Source organism: Colletotrichum truncatum, assembly GCF_014235925.2.
Source record: "Colletotrichum truncatum strain CMES1059 chromosome Unknown Contig_0007, whole genome shotgun sequence".
In the NCBI taxonomy this organism is placed as follows: Eukaryota; Fungi; Ascomycota; class Sordariomycetes; order Glomerellales; family Glomerellaceae; genus Colletotrichum; species Colletotrichum truncatum.
Genome location: NW_027222404.1, coordinates 2,081,890 through 2,095,918, shown reverse-complemented (window position 1 = coordinate 2,095,918; position 14,029 = coordinate 2,081,890). Strand labels below are relative to the sequence as shown.

At 49.8% G+C, this 14,029-nt stretch overlaps 3 protein-coding genes across 3 annotated transcripts; 1 reads left to right on the top strand and 2 right to left on the bottom strand.

Annotated features, from left to right (window-relative positions):
- Positions 1-235: 235 nt before the first annotated feature.
- CTRU02_211007 (mucin) lies at positions 236-1,593 on the top strand (the record flags this gene model as incomplete). The annotated part of the gene is made up of 2 exons (XM_036721753.1): positions 236-705; positions 831-1,593. 2 exons carry the CDS (start codon positions 236-238, stop codon positions 1,591-1,593), a joined length of 1,233 nt encoding a protein of 410 aa, XP_036586125.1.
- Positions 1,594-2,053: 460 nt separating this feature from the next.
- CTRU02_211006 (uncharacterized protein) lies at positions 2,054-5,449 on the bottom strand (the record flags this gene model as incomplete). The annotated part of the gene is made up of 4 exons (XM_070205564.1): positions 2,054-3,131; positions 3,181-3,298; positions 4,024-5,264; positions 5,337-5,449. 4 exons carry the CDS (start codon positions 5,447-5,449, stop codon positions 2,054-2,056), a joined length of 2,550 nt encoding a protein of 849 aa, XP_070060807.1.
- Positions 5,450-6,139: 690 nt separating this feature from the next.
- On the bottom strand, positions 6,140-12,925 carry CTRU02_211005 (CCR4-NOT transcription complex subunit; the record flags this gene model as incomplete). Its single annotated transcript, XM_070205563.1, has 4 exons — positions 6,140-6,178; positions 6,255-12,202; positions 12,258-12,579; positions 12,674-12,925. 4 exons carry the CDS (start codon positions 12,923-12,925, stop codon positions 6,140-6,142), a joined length of 6,561 nt encoding a protein of 2,186 aa, XP_070060806.1.
- Positions 12,926-14,029: the final 1,104 nt, after the last annotated feature.

The following is a 14,029-nucleotide window of genomic DNA, read 5'->3' as shown; positions in this document are numbered from 1 at the left end:
TCGGAAGCAAGGGAATGGAAAAAAAAAAAAGTGCAAGCTCTCCTGACCCATCTCTGCTGTTGCCCGGCAAATAGATGAGACCCCTTCTAAACAGACCCTTAATCCCATGTACAATTCCATCTTATCCCAATATTCTCAAAGTCTCGCCTATCGTTCTACGAAAACATTATCTACCAGTCCAAATTCCACATTTCATTGACGTTATCTATATCAATCAACAAAGAGAGTGAACAATATGCCGTACAACACTCGACGAAAGTCACTGTCCCTGCCCTCCCTGGGTATTCATGTTCCTGGAAGCCACGCGAGCCGCGTCCCTTCAACCGCCACTTCGAGTCGAAATACCCCCGACAATACATCGAGACGTGTTTCCATTGTATCAACAACCATAGTATCTCACCCCAACAAGAGACAGAAACGATCTCACCAAAATGAGGCGGCTGGGCGTAGGGTTGACTCCTCCAAAGGGCCCGACGAACAGGCGATGTTGGAGCACACGCCTCCGCCATCGCCTATAACCGACGAGTCAATGGAGTTACAACACACCGCCAGCATCGCGGCAGCATCAAGAAAGAGAAACCAAGAAGGTATCAACGACGAGATCGTCGAGGCTGTTATTGCGCAGTTACAAGCGACGGCTAATCGGCCACATCTGGTGAAAGAGCTTGCAACCGTCTTGTCAAAACAATTGTCAATTGTTCAACAGTAAGCCTAACTCGAAACTCTTTCCTGTTTCACTCCCTTCGTTTGACTGTCGTTCATCAATCCCCTTTCTTTTTGCACGCAAGTAGCGCAAAGCTTTTCACGATGTAGTTGCTAATTGTTTTTAGCTCCGCAAATCCTTGTGCTATAATCTCCTCCCGTCTTGCCGCCTACCTCAAGCGGTCGTCTTGGAGCGCCCTTGCGCCTTGTCCCCTAGCCAAGGAACTAGAAGTAGCACATCCTCGGCGGACGTACTTCTACCTTACGACCTGTCCAAGACAACCTTTCCCCGCCGATATGGCGGTGCCCCTAATCTTGCAGCGATCCGTGATTTCACCTTCAGTGTCCAGTGTCACATCAGGGTCTGATGATGAAGATGATCTGGATCTGCGCCGTAGGGAGTTGAGTCTGTCTCCAGAAGTTGATCTTTCGTCCCCGGAGTTCGACGACGCAGACGACGACTTCGCCATGCCCACAACGCCTGTTGGGTCACTTCCCAATACCCTGCGGCATGACAGGAGTCACCGCAGTGCGTCACCACCTCTCGAAAAAGACGAAAGAGAATTTACCCAAACTGCCGACGTACTCCAGAAGCGGAAGCTAGCCCGAGATTTTCCGCTGGTTGTTGCAGGAGAGCACTGTGCTGTCAGCGGCTATGACCAGGCGCGCGATGATGCCATATTCGACGAGAAGCAGAACATTACCGTGAATGGCGGCCCTGCTCCTATGCATTTCATCACTAGTCCTGCCGTTAAGGCATCACTTCCCTCCAGCACTAAAAGAGACGCTGATGGCGACAGCTGGTTGAAGCTTGGGACATTACTAGAGTGGGATCATAGCCCAGAGAACATTGAACTCGACGAGCTTGACTGTTTACTGGACTCGTGTTGATTGGCCCTGAGTGACGTGTAAGGTGAATATGAGAAATGCCCTATTGACTCTTTTCATCGTGCCGAAACTCTACGAAACTCATATGGGGATCAGCAGCGGCTGCGATACGATGCGATCAACACTTTGGATCTTGATCGGAACACTTGCATGCGTGGAAACGGAGGGGGTTATATCAGTCGCATGAATTTCGGACATTTGGGCGAATTAAAGGGGCGTCTTGTTTTGATAATTGTACAACAGCTCATCGGACATTATGCGTCTACGAAGGCTTGGTGTTAGGAATTGGGGATTAGGACTAGACAAAAGGAGTACTGAAGTTGCCGGGTATGATTGAAACGAAATAACAAACCTCTCCTGTCCTTACTTTGGCCCATGCAGTTGATACAAGCCTGTCGTGCCTCACTGTCCGTGGTTATCTTTGCGGCATGCAGCCTTGTGTAATCCGAGATATGAGTGGCGTTTAGAATTCCCCTGACTTCCTTACCCTCAGTTCAATCCACAAGGTGGTTCCTAGTTGGGTCAGGTATGGGCGCTCTATCTTGACAATTTCAAGACCTGGCGTCGATTTGGCAGTGTTTTCGACAATTTCGGCAATATCTCGATTCCACCAACAACCATATTTCTGGAAGTGGGATGCGGCTGACTTGTCCAGTAAACCATTGACAATACCCCACCATCCTCTGCCGTGCTCCACGAGGATGATCCTTCCAGTGTCTGGCTTTACCAAGCTGGCCAGGTTTTGAACCACCCGCTCCGGGTCTTGTACGCTGCAAAGGCCAAACGTTTGAACAACCGTATCGTATCTTGCTGGGGTGGATGTCTGCTGGGCCGGTGGAGGTATGGAGTTGTGAATATCTGTACGAATGAATCGTAATCTATCCGATAAATAAGACACAACGGTTAGGCCGCTCGTCGTCGGAATTTGCATTTTGACTGTTGGCTCTACGCCCTTTAGTTGAGGAACCGCCGCGGAAAGCTTTTCTATTGCGACCTCTAACATTTCGCCTGAAATGTCGACTCCAGTGAATGAAAGTACGCTTGCTGAAGCAGACTTCCGATTGGTCTTTTGCGCAGTCTCGACAGTCTTTGGCGAAAAGTTGGGTTGTAGGACGAAACTCCAGTCGTAGAATGACATATTTCGACCAGTGCCGATGGCGACCTCCAGGACATGCCCTGAAGCTTCAGCTGCTAACTTCTGCCGGAGGGATGTGATACCCATTAGCCATTCTGAGCCATCAAGGCTCTGGTCAAATTTACGCGCCGACTCTTTGGTGAATACGTTGGGCCGACCTGTCGGAACTGCACCTGGAGTAGTTTCCAGGCCATGACAGCTAGGCGAAGAGAAAAAGGAGGAGGCAAGCACACTTATATATACTCCTAGGCCAAGAGCAACCACACCGGAGGCTAGCAGGGGGATTTTTCGGGCCTTGAAAATGACATCGGCGGTCTCAAGGGCATTCGGGGCAGGTGTGTTCGCTGGAAGTCGAGCAGAACGGAGAGGAGAAGCAGGGTGGTGGTAGATTTTGGCAGGCCTCGTCCTACATCCGAAATTAGAACCGCCAAAGCTGCATAAAAGATCGAGCCTACGTTTGCGTGATTTGAGACTGTCTTTTTGATGCTCGAAATGAGGCTTGACGTCGCGCAATAGATGTCAAATCCAAACGCAGTGTCCAGCCAGGTTCTGAACCAACCCGTCGTGCCTGGCCTGCAATTGAAAATGTTCGTATAGTTTGATTCAGGGCCCCCATCATCGACAACACTTACTCACATTTCAACCCATGAAAAGCTTGGCTGTGGTAGATCTTGCAAGAGGCGATTACTTAATTGCGGCTGTTGTATGTTTTGGGTCCATCCCGCTGAGGCAAGATATTTCGGAAGATAATTATCGCATGTCCGCTCGCCCCTTGGCGGGAGACCAGGGCTATCGTGACTAGATCAGATCCTGCTTTTGGACCAGAGACACTTTCGGGAGGATTTCCTGTGAAAGACAACCCTATATCTGGATGTTCAAATAGCGAGGATTTGCAGAATTGATCGCAGAGCATTTGGAGATTGATGTTTTTGCTAGTATTCACGACGGCTGCTTGCCAGTCTTTGTATCGCCCGTATCCGAACATCGTTGGTTTTGAGTTTCAATGGCCTTTTCTTTTCCATACTCAACCCCCATCGACGCCGTATTCTCCTTGTGTCGAAGTTCCAATATAGTGCTCAGCTTTACCCATCCCTTTTCACCCCAACCCGAGGGCCCAGGTTCAACATCTGGCCTTACGGTCATGTACCAAGACCAAGCTCTTCGGTCCATCTCAAGTGGTGTTAGATGAGAAGCCCAGCTTTCAAAGAGGAGTCTCAATGCCCCAAGTAGACACCCCAAATATTTTGAACTCTGAGGCTCGACATTTGACCTACCCGTTTTCTTTGATTTCAACTTACAAGCGACTTCATTTTCACCTACGCTTGTCTGCTCTTCTGCCGAACGACCTACACTGAAGCTTTTCAAGAGGTATGCCCTTGCCAATTCAGGCCGATGAGTTACGGCCCCAGAAACAGTGCGGCCCCGATGGGTCAAGTCTCGGGAGCTACTCGCCTGTCCTCGCGGAGTTTCACTCTGGTGCTGTCGGTCGAGAGCCCACAAGGCAGTGTCGTGGCATCCAGCCTGACTGTGTTGAATTCGTAATCGTTCTGCCAACGCCTCCATCACACAACCTCGCATCAACCTCCAACGATCTGGTCCCAACATCTCACCACCGAACCATCTAGTGACCACAACTACGGCCCCAACCACATTGGCCTCTTTCATAAGTCGTAGGATAAATTCGCCACACCCCCTCTCGCCATCATCCCTGTAATCTTCCCGCACCTCTTGTACCCCTCCGCCAATGCTATCACTATGAACTTCAGACTTGACCCGGTAACCCCAGGCGTTATGAGTTGCCGTTCGGAGGTGTGGCTCACACGAAAATAGCGACCGAATGAGCGCTGCAGCGTCATTTGGGTGCTCCAGAGAGGAGACTCTCGCAACGAAGGTTGAAGATTTGTACGTGATTTGTTTGCTACTGGTCCACTGGGAACGACCAGGAACAATACTATTCTCATTGACCTGTGGCGGGGTAGTCGGAGCCGTCATACAACCCTCAGGCTGATTGTCAAAGTCTCCCCGTTTGAGGACAGCAATGCTTCTACCCATGACGGTTACCTTTGGCTGCCCCTCATTCCAGGATATATCATCGCGAAGGACGCTGTCCAGTCCAAGGATTGCAGCTTTGGATATGGAGTTGGCGCTAACCACAGCTTGAGCGAGGCTGAGACGACTGGATAGGGGCTGTTGAGGCATCGTGAACCTTAGAAGTTCGACTCCGAATGCGAGCATCAAAGGGGCGCGATTTATGTAAATAGAAGCTCTTGCTATTTCATCCTCATCCGTCACAAGAGGGAGAGCCAAAGCACCTTCTTGCTCTTTTACGCTCTGAGACTTGTGCTCAGTACTAGTGTCGGCATACTGAGCTGTTCTTAAACGTTTTGCGCTGGGATTGTTTGAAGTAGAGTCCCCCTCACGCTTACTGTTTGGCAGTTTCAAATAGGATTTGCAGGATGATTGCAGAGACTTAGCCGTCTTAGAATTCCCAAGCGCCCTTTCAATGACATCTGGCTGAGCGTCGGCAATTTGCTGAATACTGTGTGGCGAGTTAGCAAGCGTGACTTCCCGCAGCTGCGCCTTCAGTATTGAAATCTATCATCACACATACCTGCGCAGGTTCACGCCTTGAAGTGCCTTCACTTGGCTCATGGCTGTCATCATGGGCACTTTCCGGGCTGTAATGAGGCGGAGGAGCTCTTGGAGATCATTCTGAGAAGCCATCCTACTGTTGTTTTGCTTAGCGTGGCCAGACTGGGTGTACAGCACTGATGGTAGTACTGTGATAAATGGAAAAAAAAAAGGGTTAAGTGGCAGGACATTGCGGTCTAGCACAAATTAGGTAAGAATGTTGAAATCTTGATACCAAGTGCTGGAAAATCAAGTCATACTAAATCAACCTTTGAGACATCGCTGATAATAGTCTGATATCCTTTCAAACCCATTCAATGAATGCGAAACTTACTGCACCACTTTGGAACTCAATACATACTACTCCATATGATTGCATGTGTTTCACTTTCAAGCCCCATTCCTCACGTGCTCGATGCAATCCTCTGAGCGAATCATCGCCACACTGGCAAAGTCAATTACAGGCCATTTACAGCAACCGCCAAGCTTTGGTCGTACAGTTCTGCCGAAAGCCGCTTCTAGAGCTGTGAAAAACCGCCATATTTTTAATAATCTCATTATCTTACATTACCGACATCAATACCAAAGGCCGAATCCCCATTTGCCCATGCAGAAGAACGCCAAGAGTTAAGAATTAATCACCAGTAACCTCAACTCTGTGATAATAGTGCCTGAGACTTTTTCAAACCCCGTCTTTCCATAGGTAAGCCCGTTTAGCGTGGCATTCAATTCACGCCTTCATGTTGGCTGCGCTGATAATAGTGGGAGTCCGTATGTAAGCGTCTAAGCTCGCTGCAAAACAGCATGAAATCGTTCGATTACCTGCAGTCTTATTAGGTAAATGTTCCAAAAAAGTATGGACTCAACGTCCAGATGTTGACGATTGGACTTTACTTACCTCTGGGTTTGATTTTACGAATGGGAGGTCAAAGAACATGTACTTTTCATTCTTGAGCAACTCGACAACTGTCACCATCAGCCCCCATGGTTGGGGCCAGTATCCGATGAGGCGTTCCCAAAGCACTCGGGTAATCTGTTGACGTATATCTGTTTCTTCTGGATCGCTCATGTCCTGGCCAAAGATCTCCAAAAGGACCCGGCTGAAGTAAGTTGTATGTGCATTAGGAAATCGAAGCTGATTAGTTATGCTGGTAATCAGGTAGTAACGGGCCTCAGGAGGTAGCTCGTGAAGCAACAATGACATGACAGCCACATCCGAGGAGGCAGGGTTGAAAACATCAGTTCCCTTCGCCGTCGCTTGCTCCACGGCATGGTTTCCCACATGAAGGGTAACAGCCTCAATAACACGAAGGTTGGCATGGATTGGCACGTAACCGAAACCGGTCTCGGTGCGCTGACTCTCAACTATGGCTCGAGTAATATGTGCCAAGGTATCCTCCGATGGACCGTTTTGTAAGGCATGTTCAAGCACTTCAAGCAGGCCACAATCTTGTAATACGGTTGTTGAGTTGTCAAAGCTTTCAGGTGACTCCCGCACTTCATCCATACGACCCCCCTGTGGACCTGAAAACAAAGGATCTGTTATCTTGGGGTGAGCAGCGGGGTTGGCTGTCAGGATTGCGTTGATGAGCTGCTTGCAGTGAGGCGGGACGCTAACTGTGAGTTGGTGCGAATGCGCAGAGAGGTACTCGGAATAATCATGCTGCAAGATCACGAGCAGCTTGAGCGTGGCACGGTAGATCTCTCGTGCCACGTTAGAGGGCTCAACTGCCTTGACTTGTTCCCCAATGTGTTCCAAGAGCAGCTGAAGAAGCTTAGAAAACGCAGCCCAACCGGTTCGCTCCTTCAGAAGACTTGGGAGGAATACTCGGTGCTGAATGAGAGACAACCACCCAAAAACGAAACCCGGCAGATGTTGTGGTCCAAGATCTGCGAGCCTGGCTGCGAACTTGAGATAAAGTTCCAACCTCTCAGTTTCCGGCAGCTGTTCTGCTGTAGAATGGATTTCGTAGAGCAGTACTGACAACAGCCGATGGAAAACCCTCTGGTTGAAATGTTCAGCACGTTTGACATGGTGATGGTTAAGCACCAGAGTAACTAGTGCCAGAATCGAGTCCAGATAGACTGCTCGGCTTGACGTCACTGATGACTCTGGACCTCCATGTAGCCTAATGAAGATGTTGATCAGTTTTGCCAGAGCATCAACTGCTAGGAAGGCATCGGTCAGCGTTCCAGTGGAGTGAACAATGTGCTCAAATCGATCAACCGACATGTCTGTCGCGACTCTGATGAATAGGAATAGATCATCCTTGCTTTTAACGACACCCCGAGCCTGCATCTGCCGTACAAACATGACGGTGGACGTCTCCGATGCATTGGTGTTGTTACAAAGATGAATCCATTCGTCGAAAACGTACTCCATCTGATCCTGTTGGAACGCAATGCCGCCCTCTTGCTGAGCATTTTGGGGCAGTGTTTGGCCGGAAAGCTTGGCCTTCACACGTTGTCCAACTACCGAGTCTGGTTCGTCCTGAATCCAGACCCAGGCAGCTTCCAGCGTTCGGACGAAGTCTCCGTAGAGCACCAGCGGGCGGTTGCCAAGCAGTGTCAAATCAATCATCTGCTCCAAGAAATCCAGAGATCCTTCCTTTCTTTGCTGCAGTGCCTTGGCCATCGACATGTCGATATTCCTCCAGTCCAATAGATCGGTACGTAGTAACGCTGCTAGCAAAGGTAAATGAAGAAAGTTATTCCCAGGCTGCTGACGGAATAAAGCTGTGACCCGATTGTTAAGCGTCGGACCAGAGATCTTCCTCAGCGTCTCAAGGACATGTACCAAGCTCTCCAGCGCCAGGTTGTCTTCAACTTGATTGAATATAAGCTGAATGATCTGGTCGGCGGCATAGATCGCAAATTCCTCGGAAGATTGAGAGGCTTTGATCATGTGTTGCACTAAGGCGTCTACAACATCAAGAACGGGATGGGGTCTGGGAAGCTCTGTAAAATGTTCCTCACGTGCCTCAGTCGCCACACGCTGAAGCTCTATGAGCAGCTTTTGCACACGCTCGACCAACGCCCTACCATCCATTTGGAATGCCTGAGGTCTCCCACTTGCCATTCCGCCACTGTGGACGCCGGCATATTGTTGAAGCTGGGTGTTGAGATGCTGGACTGCTGGTACTTCTGAGGATGAACCTAGGGTAGGCACAGCGGAGAATTGGTCTTGCAGAACCTCGTTGGCAAGTGAGCGAGTCGCATCTGAGGCTGATGGGACATGAGATGGTGCATTAGAAGTGCTCGTTCGGGGCTGGCGTGCAAAGTCATCGTAGATAGCCATCTGCTCTGGGTTCAAGCCGCCCATACTGGGAGACAACTTAAAGGGGTTGGGGATAGTCCATGCCCATCGACTAAGGGAGGCATCAACGTACGGCTCGTTGGGCCGTTGCAACCTATGACGACGTCGCGCCTCCAGCTCGGGTTCAATCATTTCCTCAATCTCTGGAATAGCTCTCTCCTCAGCCTGTTTCTCGATGATGTTACAAGCGAGGTCGAGGTTTGAGTTGACGCACATGATTATTGTGCCTTCAGGAAGACCTTGTGGGAGATCGTTCGACAAATTTCGCATGTAATTTGTGAAGTTAGCTCTTAAAGGTTCCTTCGATGTCACTAAGGCCAAACTGCCAGCTGTGGCTTTGACCATGTTAACAGCTGACGTTCTCACTCTGTTTTCGTCCGGCTCAGTGGCGAAATCCTTGTGGATCATCTGCTGCGTAGAGATAGCAGCAATAGTGACTGAACGGTCGACCACAGGCTGTATGATGTCCTGCAGGGCCCGCGTAAGGGCGGTGCGTACGATCTCATGCAGGCGCGTAGCTGTGACTACCATCTCGTTTGTAGGAGGAATATGAATGAGAGGTCCCAGATCTGGTATCGAGGCTGCAGCAACCTGAGGTGAAAGACCAGCAGTGACGCCGGCAGCAATTCCATTGAGGGTTAAGTTTTCAAAAGGTTCTAGGGTTTCTTGCGGCAAGAGCTCTTGAGTCTCTTCAATAGCCGCACGATTGAGGATCTCTCCAGAAGGTTCGATGCTTTTGTGATCTAGATTGAGGCCCTTGCACAAAACTTCTATCTCGAATTTGAGGTTCAGTTTTAGTTCGGCGTGGTGGTATAATTCGATGAGCAGGTGAATAATATCCATAAGCCAAGGATTAGGCGGTCGGAAAACAGTCGAGGTAGCGCCTTGGATTAGGACCTTGCACACAAAGGGAATAACGACAATCAGCCGCTTCGTATCGTGAGCCTCGATAAGAAGCTGTTTGAAGGCAATGTGTTTATGCTTGATTGGCTTATCACGAGCAAGAGTCAGAAGTCCTAGCCAACCGCCGAGATTTTTCAGATGGGATCTTTCGGTCGAGTTTTGCATCGTTGCCTCGGAGTTGAGCATACGTGCAACACTGAGATATGTCTCTCGCAAAACTTCACCCCAGAGGACCTTGTCCTCAAAGAGCTTGACTAGCTCAAGGTATACCTGATGATAGTTTGGCTGCATTTTTGCTCGCTCTTCAACAAGATGGCTAGCGAACCATTGCTGGTGACGCTTTTCAAGTATCTCCCGTAGTTCCTGACACATTGTCTGCAGAGTTGTCTCGGTCAAATTGTTCAAAACGAACTGAATTTTGCCCTGTGTGTCGCTTGAGGGTTCTTCGAAATCAACGCCAGATAAGCGCTCAGCAGCATTGATAGACGTAAAAGAGGGTGGCTGGCGTTCTGTAGTCCTCCCATCGTTGTTGTTGTTGCCGTTCGTGAGGGGTTCAGCGTTGAATGAAGATCCGTGTGAGGGTGCTCCTATGCCATTGCGTGATCGAGAGACTTCCTCTTCATGATCTCGGACAACATCTTCTGCCTTTTTCCACGCCTCGGTGCCTTGCAAGCCAGGAATTTGTAACAGCTGCCGACAAAAGCCGGGCCATTCTCGAAAACGAGAGAAGAGCTGCATCAACGCCTGCAGCCCAAATTTGTACATTGAATCCTCTGGCAAATAGTCTCTGACAGCTTCCAAGATCATGCCGAGCCCAATTTTGAGCGGTAAGTCGGAGATTAGTTTGTGAGAGATGATGCCTCCAAAGAGCACCGCAGTTGTCGCGAGAGCTTCAAGAGGGTAATCAACATAATGGGCGTACTCGTCGAACAAGCCATGTATCATGCAAGCGAAGACGTCTTGATCCAATGGATCACGGGAGTGCTTGTAGCGGTCCAGGATCTCAACAATGTTACGTACTTGAATTTCGTCGCCGTACATCTTCTTGTAATGTTCTTCCATCTTGCTGTTGGCTGCACTAGGTAAAGCATTGCCATCCTTACCATTGGCATCGATGATGTCGTCAAAGCCCTCGCCATAGTTGATTAATCTTGGATAAACGGTGATACAGGACCGTTGGACCATGATGAGGTCCTGAAGTGGAGTCTTTGGCAGAAAGTCCTCCAATATCTGCAAAAAAGCGGCCACAGTTCTAACTTGAAGGGTCGTACTGGACTTGACAGAAGGTTGACCATCCGGGGGGCGCTGGTACTGCAACTCAAGGTTGGCCTTGATAAGCAGGAATTGAAGTAATGATCGCGCAATCTCGTTGCTTCTCTCGGCATTGCGACGAGCCCAGCTAGCTAGATCGAGGTATCCTTCAGCATGTGCTAAAGCCGCAAGATCAAGCCCAAATCCGTTTGGTAAGTACACTAGTTCATCTAGCCACTTGTGTTTAAGAGCGTGCTCAAAAATCAATGGTAAATCGGTTGGTTTTATAGCGTGTGCATCGATCAGCCGTTGAATTACCCATTCCTTATCTTTCTTCCATAAGCTGTCAAGAACAAAATCATATTCTGTAGACCGCTTGTATAGGAAACTCTCAAATAAGGAGTTCAGAGTATCTACTGCCATCGGTGGCCAAGGCTTCGGCACCCCAAAAGCAGATACAACGAAGATGTCCAAATTTGGCACTACAACCTCTTGAAAGAGACGCTTTGCTTCTACGCTTTGCGACGCGTGGACCGAGTGGAGTGCAACATGGAACACTGCCGACAACGCCTCAACAGATACTAACGCATGCTTGACTGCGAACGCTGCCCGTTGCTGAACCTCTGGGGGTGATTGCGCGTATGTCTCAAGGGTGAGCGTTGGTACCAAACCGGGTATAGAGCTAGCGTCCAATTGATCGGGCTGAAGGGAGGCAAAGGCGCATATGAATGAGAGCTGTGTCTCTGGGTGCTCCCAATTGCCACCCCACAGCTTCTGGATATCGAAACTTGGGTCATCCTGCGCGATTGGCAGTAAGGCGTTGTATAGATGTAGAAACTGCCGGGATGAGATTCGAGCAGATCTATGATCAAAATATGACACTACGTCTTGCCACCTAAAGGACGAGGAAATTACCCGTCTAAGGGCAGCGGACAGGGTTGAGGGATCATATTGCGGAGTCTGACTTATTGTGCTGTAGGTGAGGGCAATAGACACTTGCTCCTCACTTAGTTGAATACTTTGGGGCCGGTTCTGCAGATACGAGACGCACACCTCTATGTCTCTGGTGAAATCGACGCCGACTCTTTGGATGTAGGTAGCTAATGCGTTTGGAGGTTTATCAGCTAGTACCCGCATAAGATCGAGAGCTGCAAGGACTTCGGATGGCGGTGGCGCTTGGGTATCATGCCACCTTGCCTGTACTTTGTAGGCAAGTTCAGCCTTAGCCGCAGCGTTCAAATTCGGTGGCTGGTACTGGATGAAGCGATCGACGAGGATGGCAACGAAAGAATCCGACAAATCTGTGTGATCCTCGTGATCACGCTGGTTGAGAATATTGATGAACGTAGGGAAATTGGTCGACAATATAGCATCAGCTGGCATCAGGCATTAGTATTGGCCGTACGAAAGAACAGGCCGAGCTAGACTAACCTTTGGTCTTGAGGTCGGATCGTGATCCCATTTTGAAAGCCAAGGCGAGTATTGTCTTTTCGAGGGCATCTAGTTTGAAAGCTTCCATAAAGGTGGACATGTCGAAGTCACGAAATATGTCTTCTGTCCCTGTCTCGATGGACTCGGCAATTTTGTTAGCCTGGCTGATATCATGCGAAATTTTCTTCATCTCATTCATGAGCAGATGAAAGTTTCCATTGCCCCCAGACCGTGGTTGGCCATGAAAGATATGGGTGGCATGGGCCGCGACAAGGCGCGTGAAATACTTCGAGAAAACCTCCATTCCGTGTTCATCGATGAGCTAGAACAGCGAACGCGAGGAGGGTTAGCATGATATCGGACCAGGTTGTATTACAATAGCAAGTTGGTATAGGGTGGTGTTACTGCGTGCGTACCTTCTGTAGTTGTTCTGCTTGTGTCTCCCACTTAGCTCGGTCCTTGTCTTCCTTGATAGCTCCCAGGAGGAGATAAACCTGGGCAACGGCGATCTTGACCACGGGATTGGGCCCTGTCGGACTGCTAGTACTTGGACTTGCGCCTGCACTCAATGCAGCGGATTGTGACTGAAGGGGCAAGTGCCCGATTCCTGTCTGCAGTGTCTGTGAAGGATGTGGAGAGAATGATCCCGATCTTGTTTGTGGGACCATGGGATAGTATTGCCAGATAAGTGTGCGGAAGGCCGAGGCGTCTGTCTTAGGAGAGACCAGACCAGCTTCCCTTCGCTAAGGCTTCCTGTGTCGTGCCGCCCAAAAAAGCTGCTATCCAGAACGCCCACATGAACAATGGGGGAATTTCAAGAGTTGCGGCGACGCGGGGCTGATGTTGGCCAGGACTGACAAGCAACAAAGCCGGTGGTAGGAGGGTGCGGACGGGAAGTATGTGGATGTGGGTGAATTGTCGAGAGAGGTGAGGCTTGTGATACAAATCACTCCAGATCGGATTTGCCGCGGTGAAAGAAGGGAAGAGGAGGGGAAGGGACCTGGCTGCAGTGCCAGGTCAACTGAGAGCGCAGTCAGAAGGCTTGCTGGTCTTAGCGAGGAGTCAACCTTGCGGTTTTTTGATTTGTTCCTAAAACGTGCGAGAAGATTGAGCAGATAGGGAGGAGGGAGCGAGGTCGGCAAACGAGTGCGACGTTGATCGTGGCCGTCTGTCGTTTGGGACTGTGCTGGGAGGGCAGCTTCGCAGGAGAAGAAAATAGACTCTGGTTGGACTGGCCTACGTGAAGAGGTGGAGGCTCCAAGTCACAAGCAGGGGATCGGATTGGACCTGACCAAGAGTTGAGTGCCCCCGAAAGGCTGGCAAGGTACGAAAGGCCAAGGTAGCTTGTTGGAAGTACAGGCACTGCACAGTTACCAGATGGGATACACATTCCTCGATTAGGTAAACCACTTAGCACCACATCGGAGGCTTAAGAGCTGGGGGAAAAGCCGACTGTGTGGCCACTGGTACCCCCAATTTGCAACTAACCCGGAGAGCACGTGATGGGTTGTAAAAGGGACTTGAGCCTCAGGCTTCACCCAAGACTGTTGATTATATAATCTGGGGCGCTGACGTGGTGTAATAGTACCTTGGATATTGTGGAGACAATGACAGAGCACGTAAGCGGGTGGAGCATACAACGGGACCGGCTTTGCAATTTCCCGAAGCAGGCGTGCCAGGTGATAGAAGCCATAGTCCTTCATGGGCTCGTAGTTGGTTACCCAGCAACGCCTGTAAACAATATCCCTACTCTACCATTCGTCTAAATACCT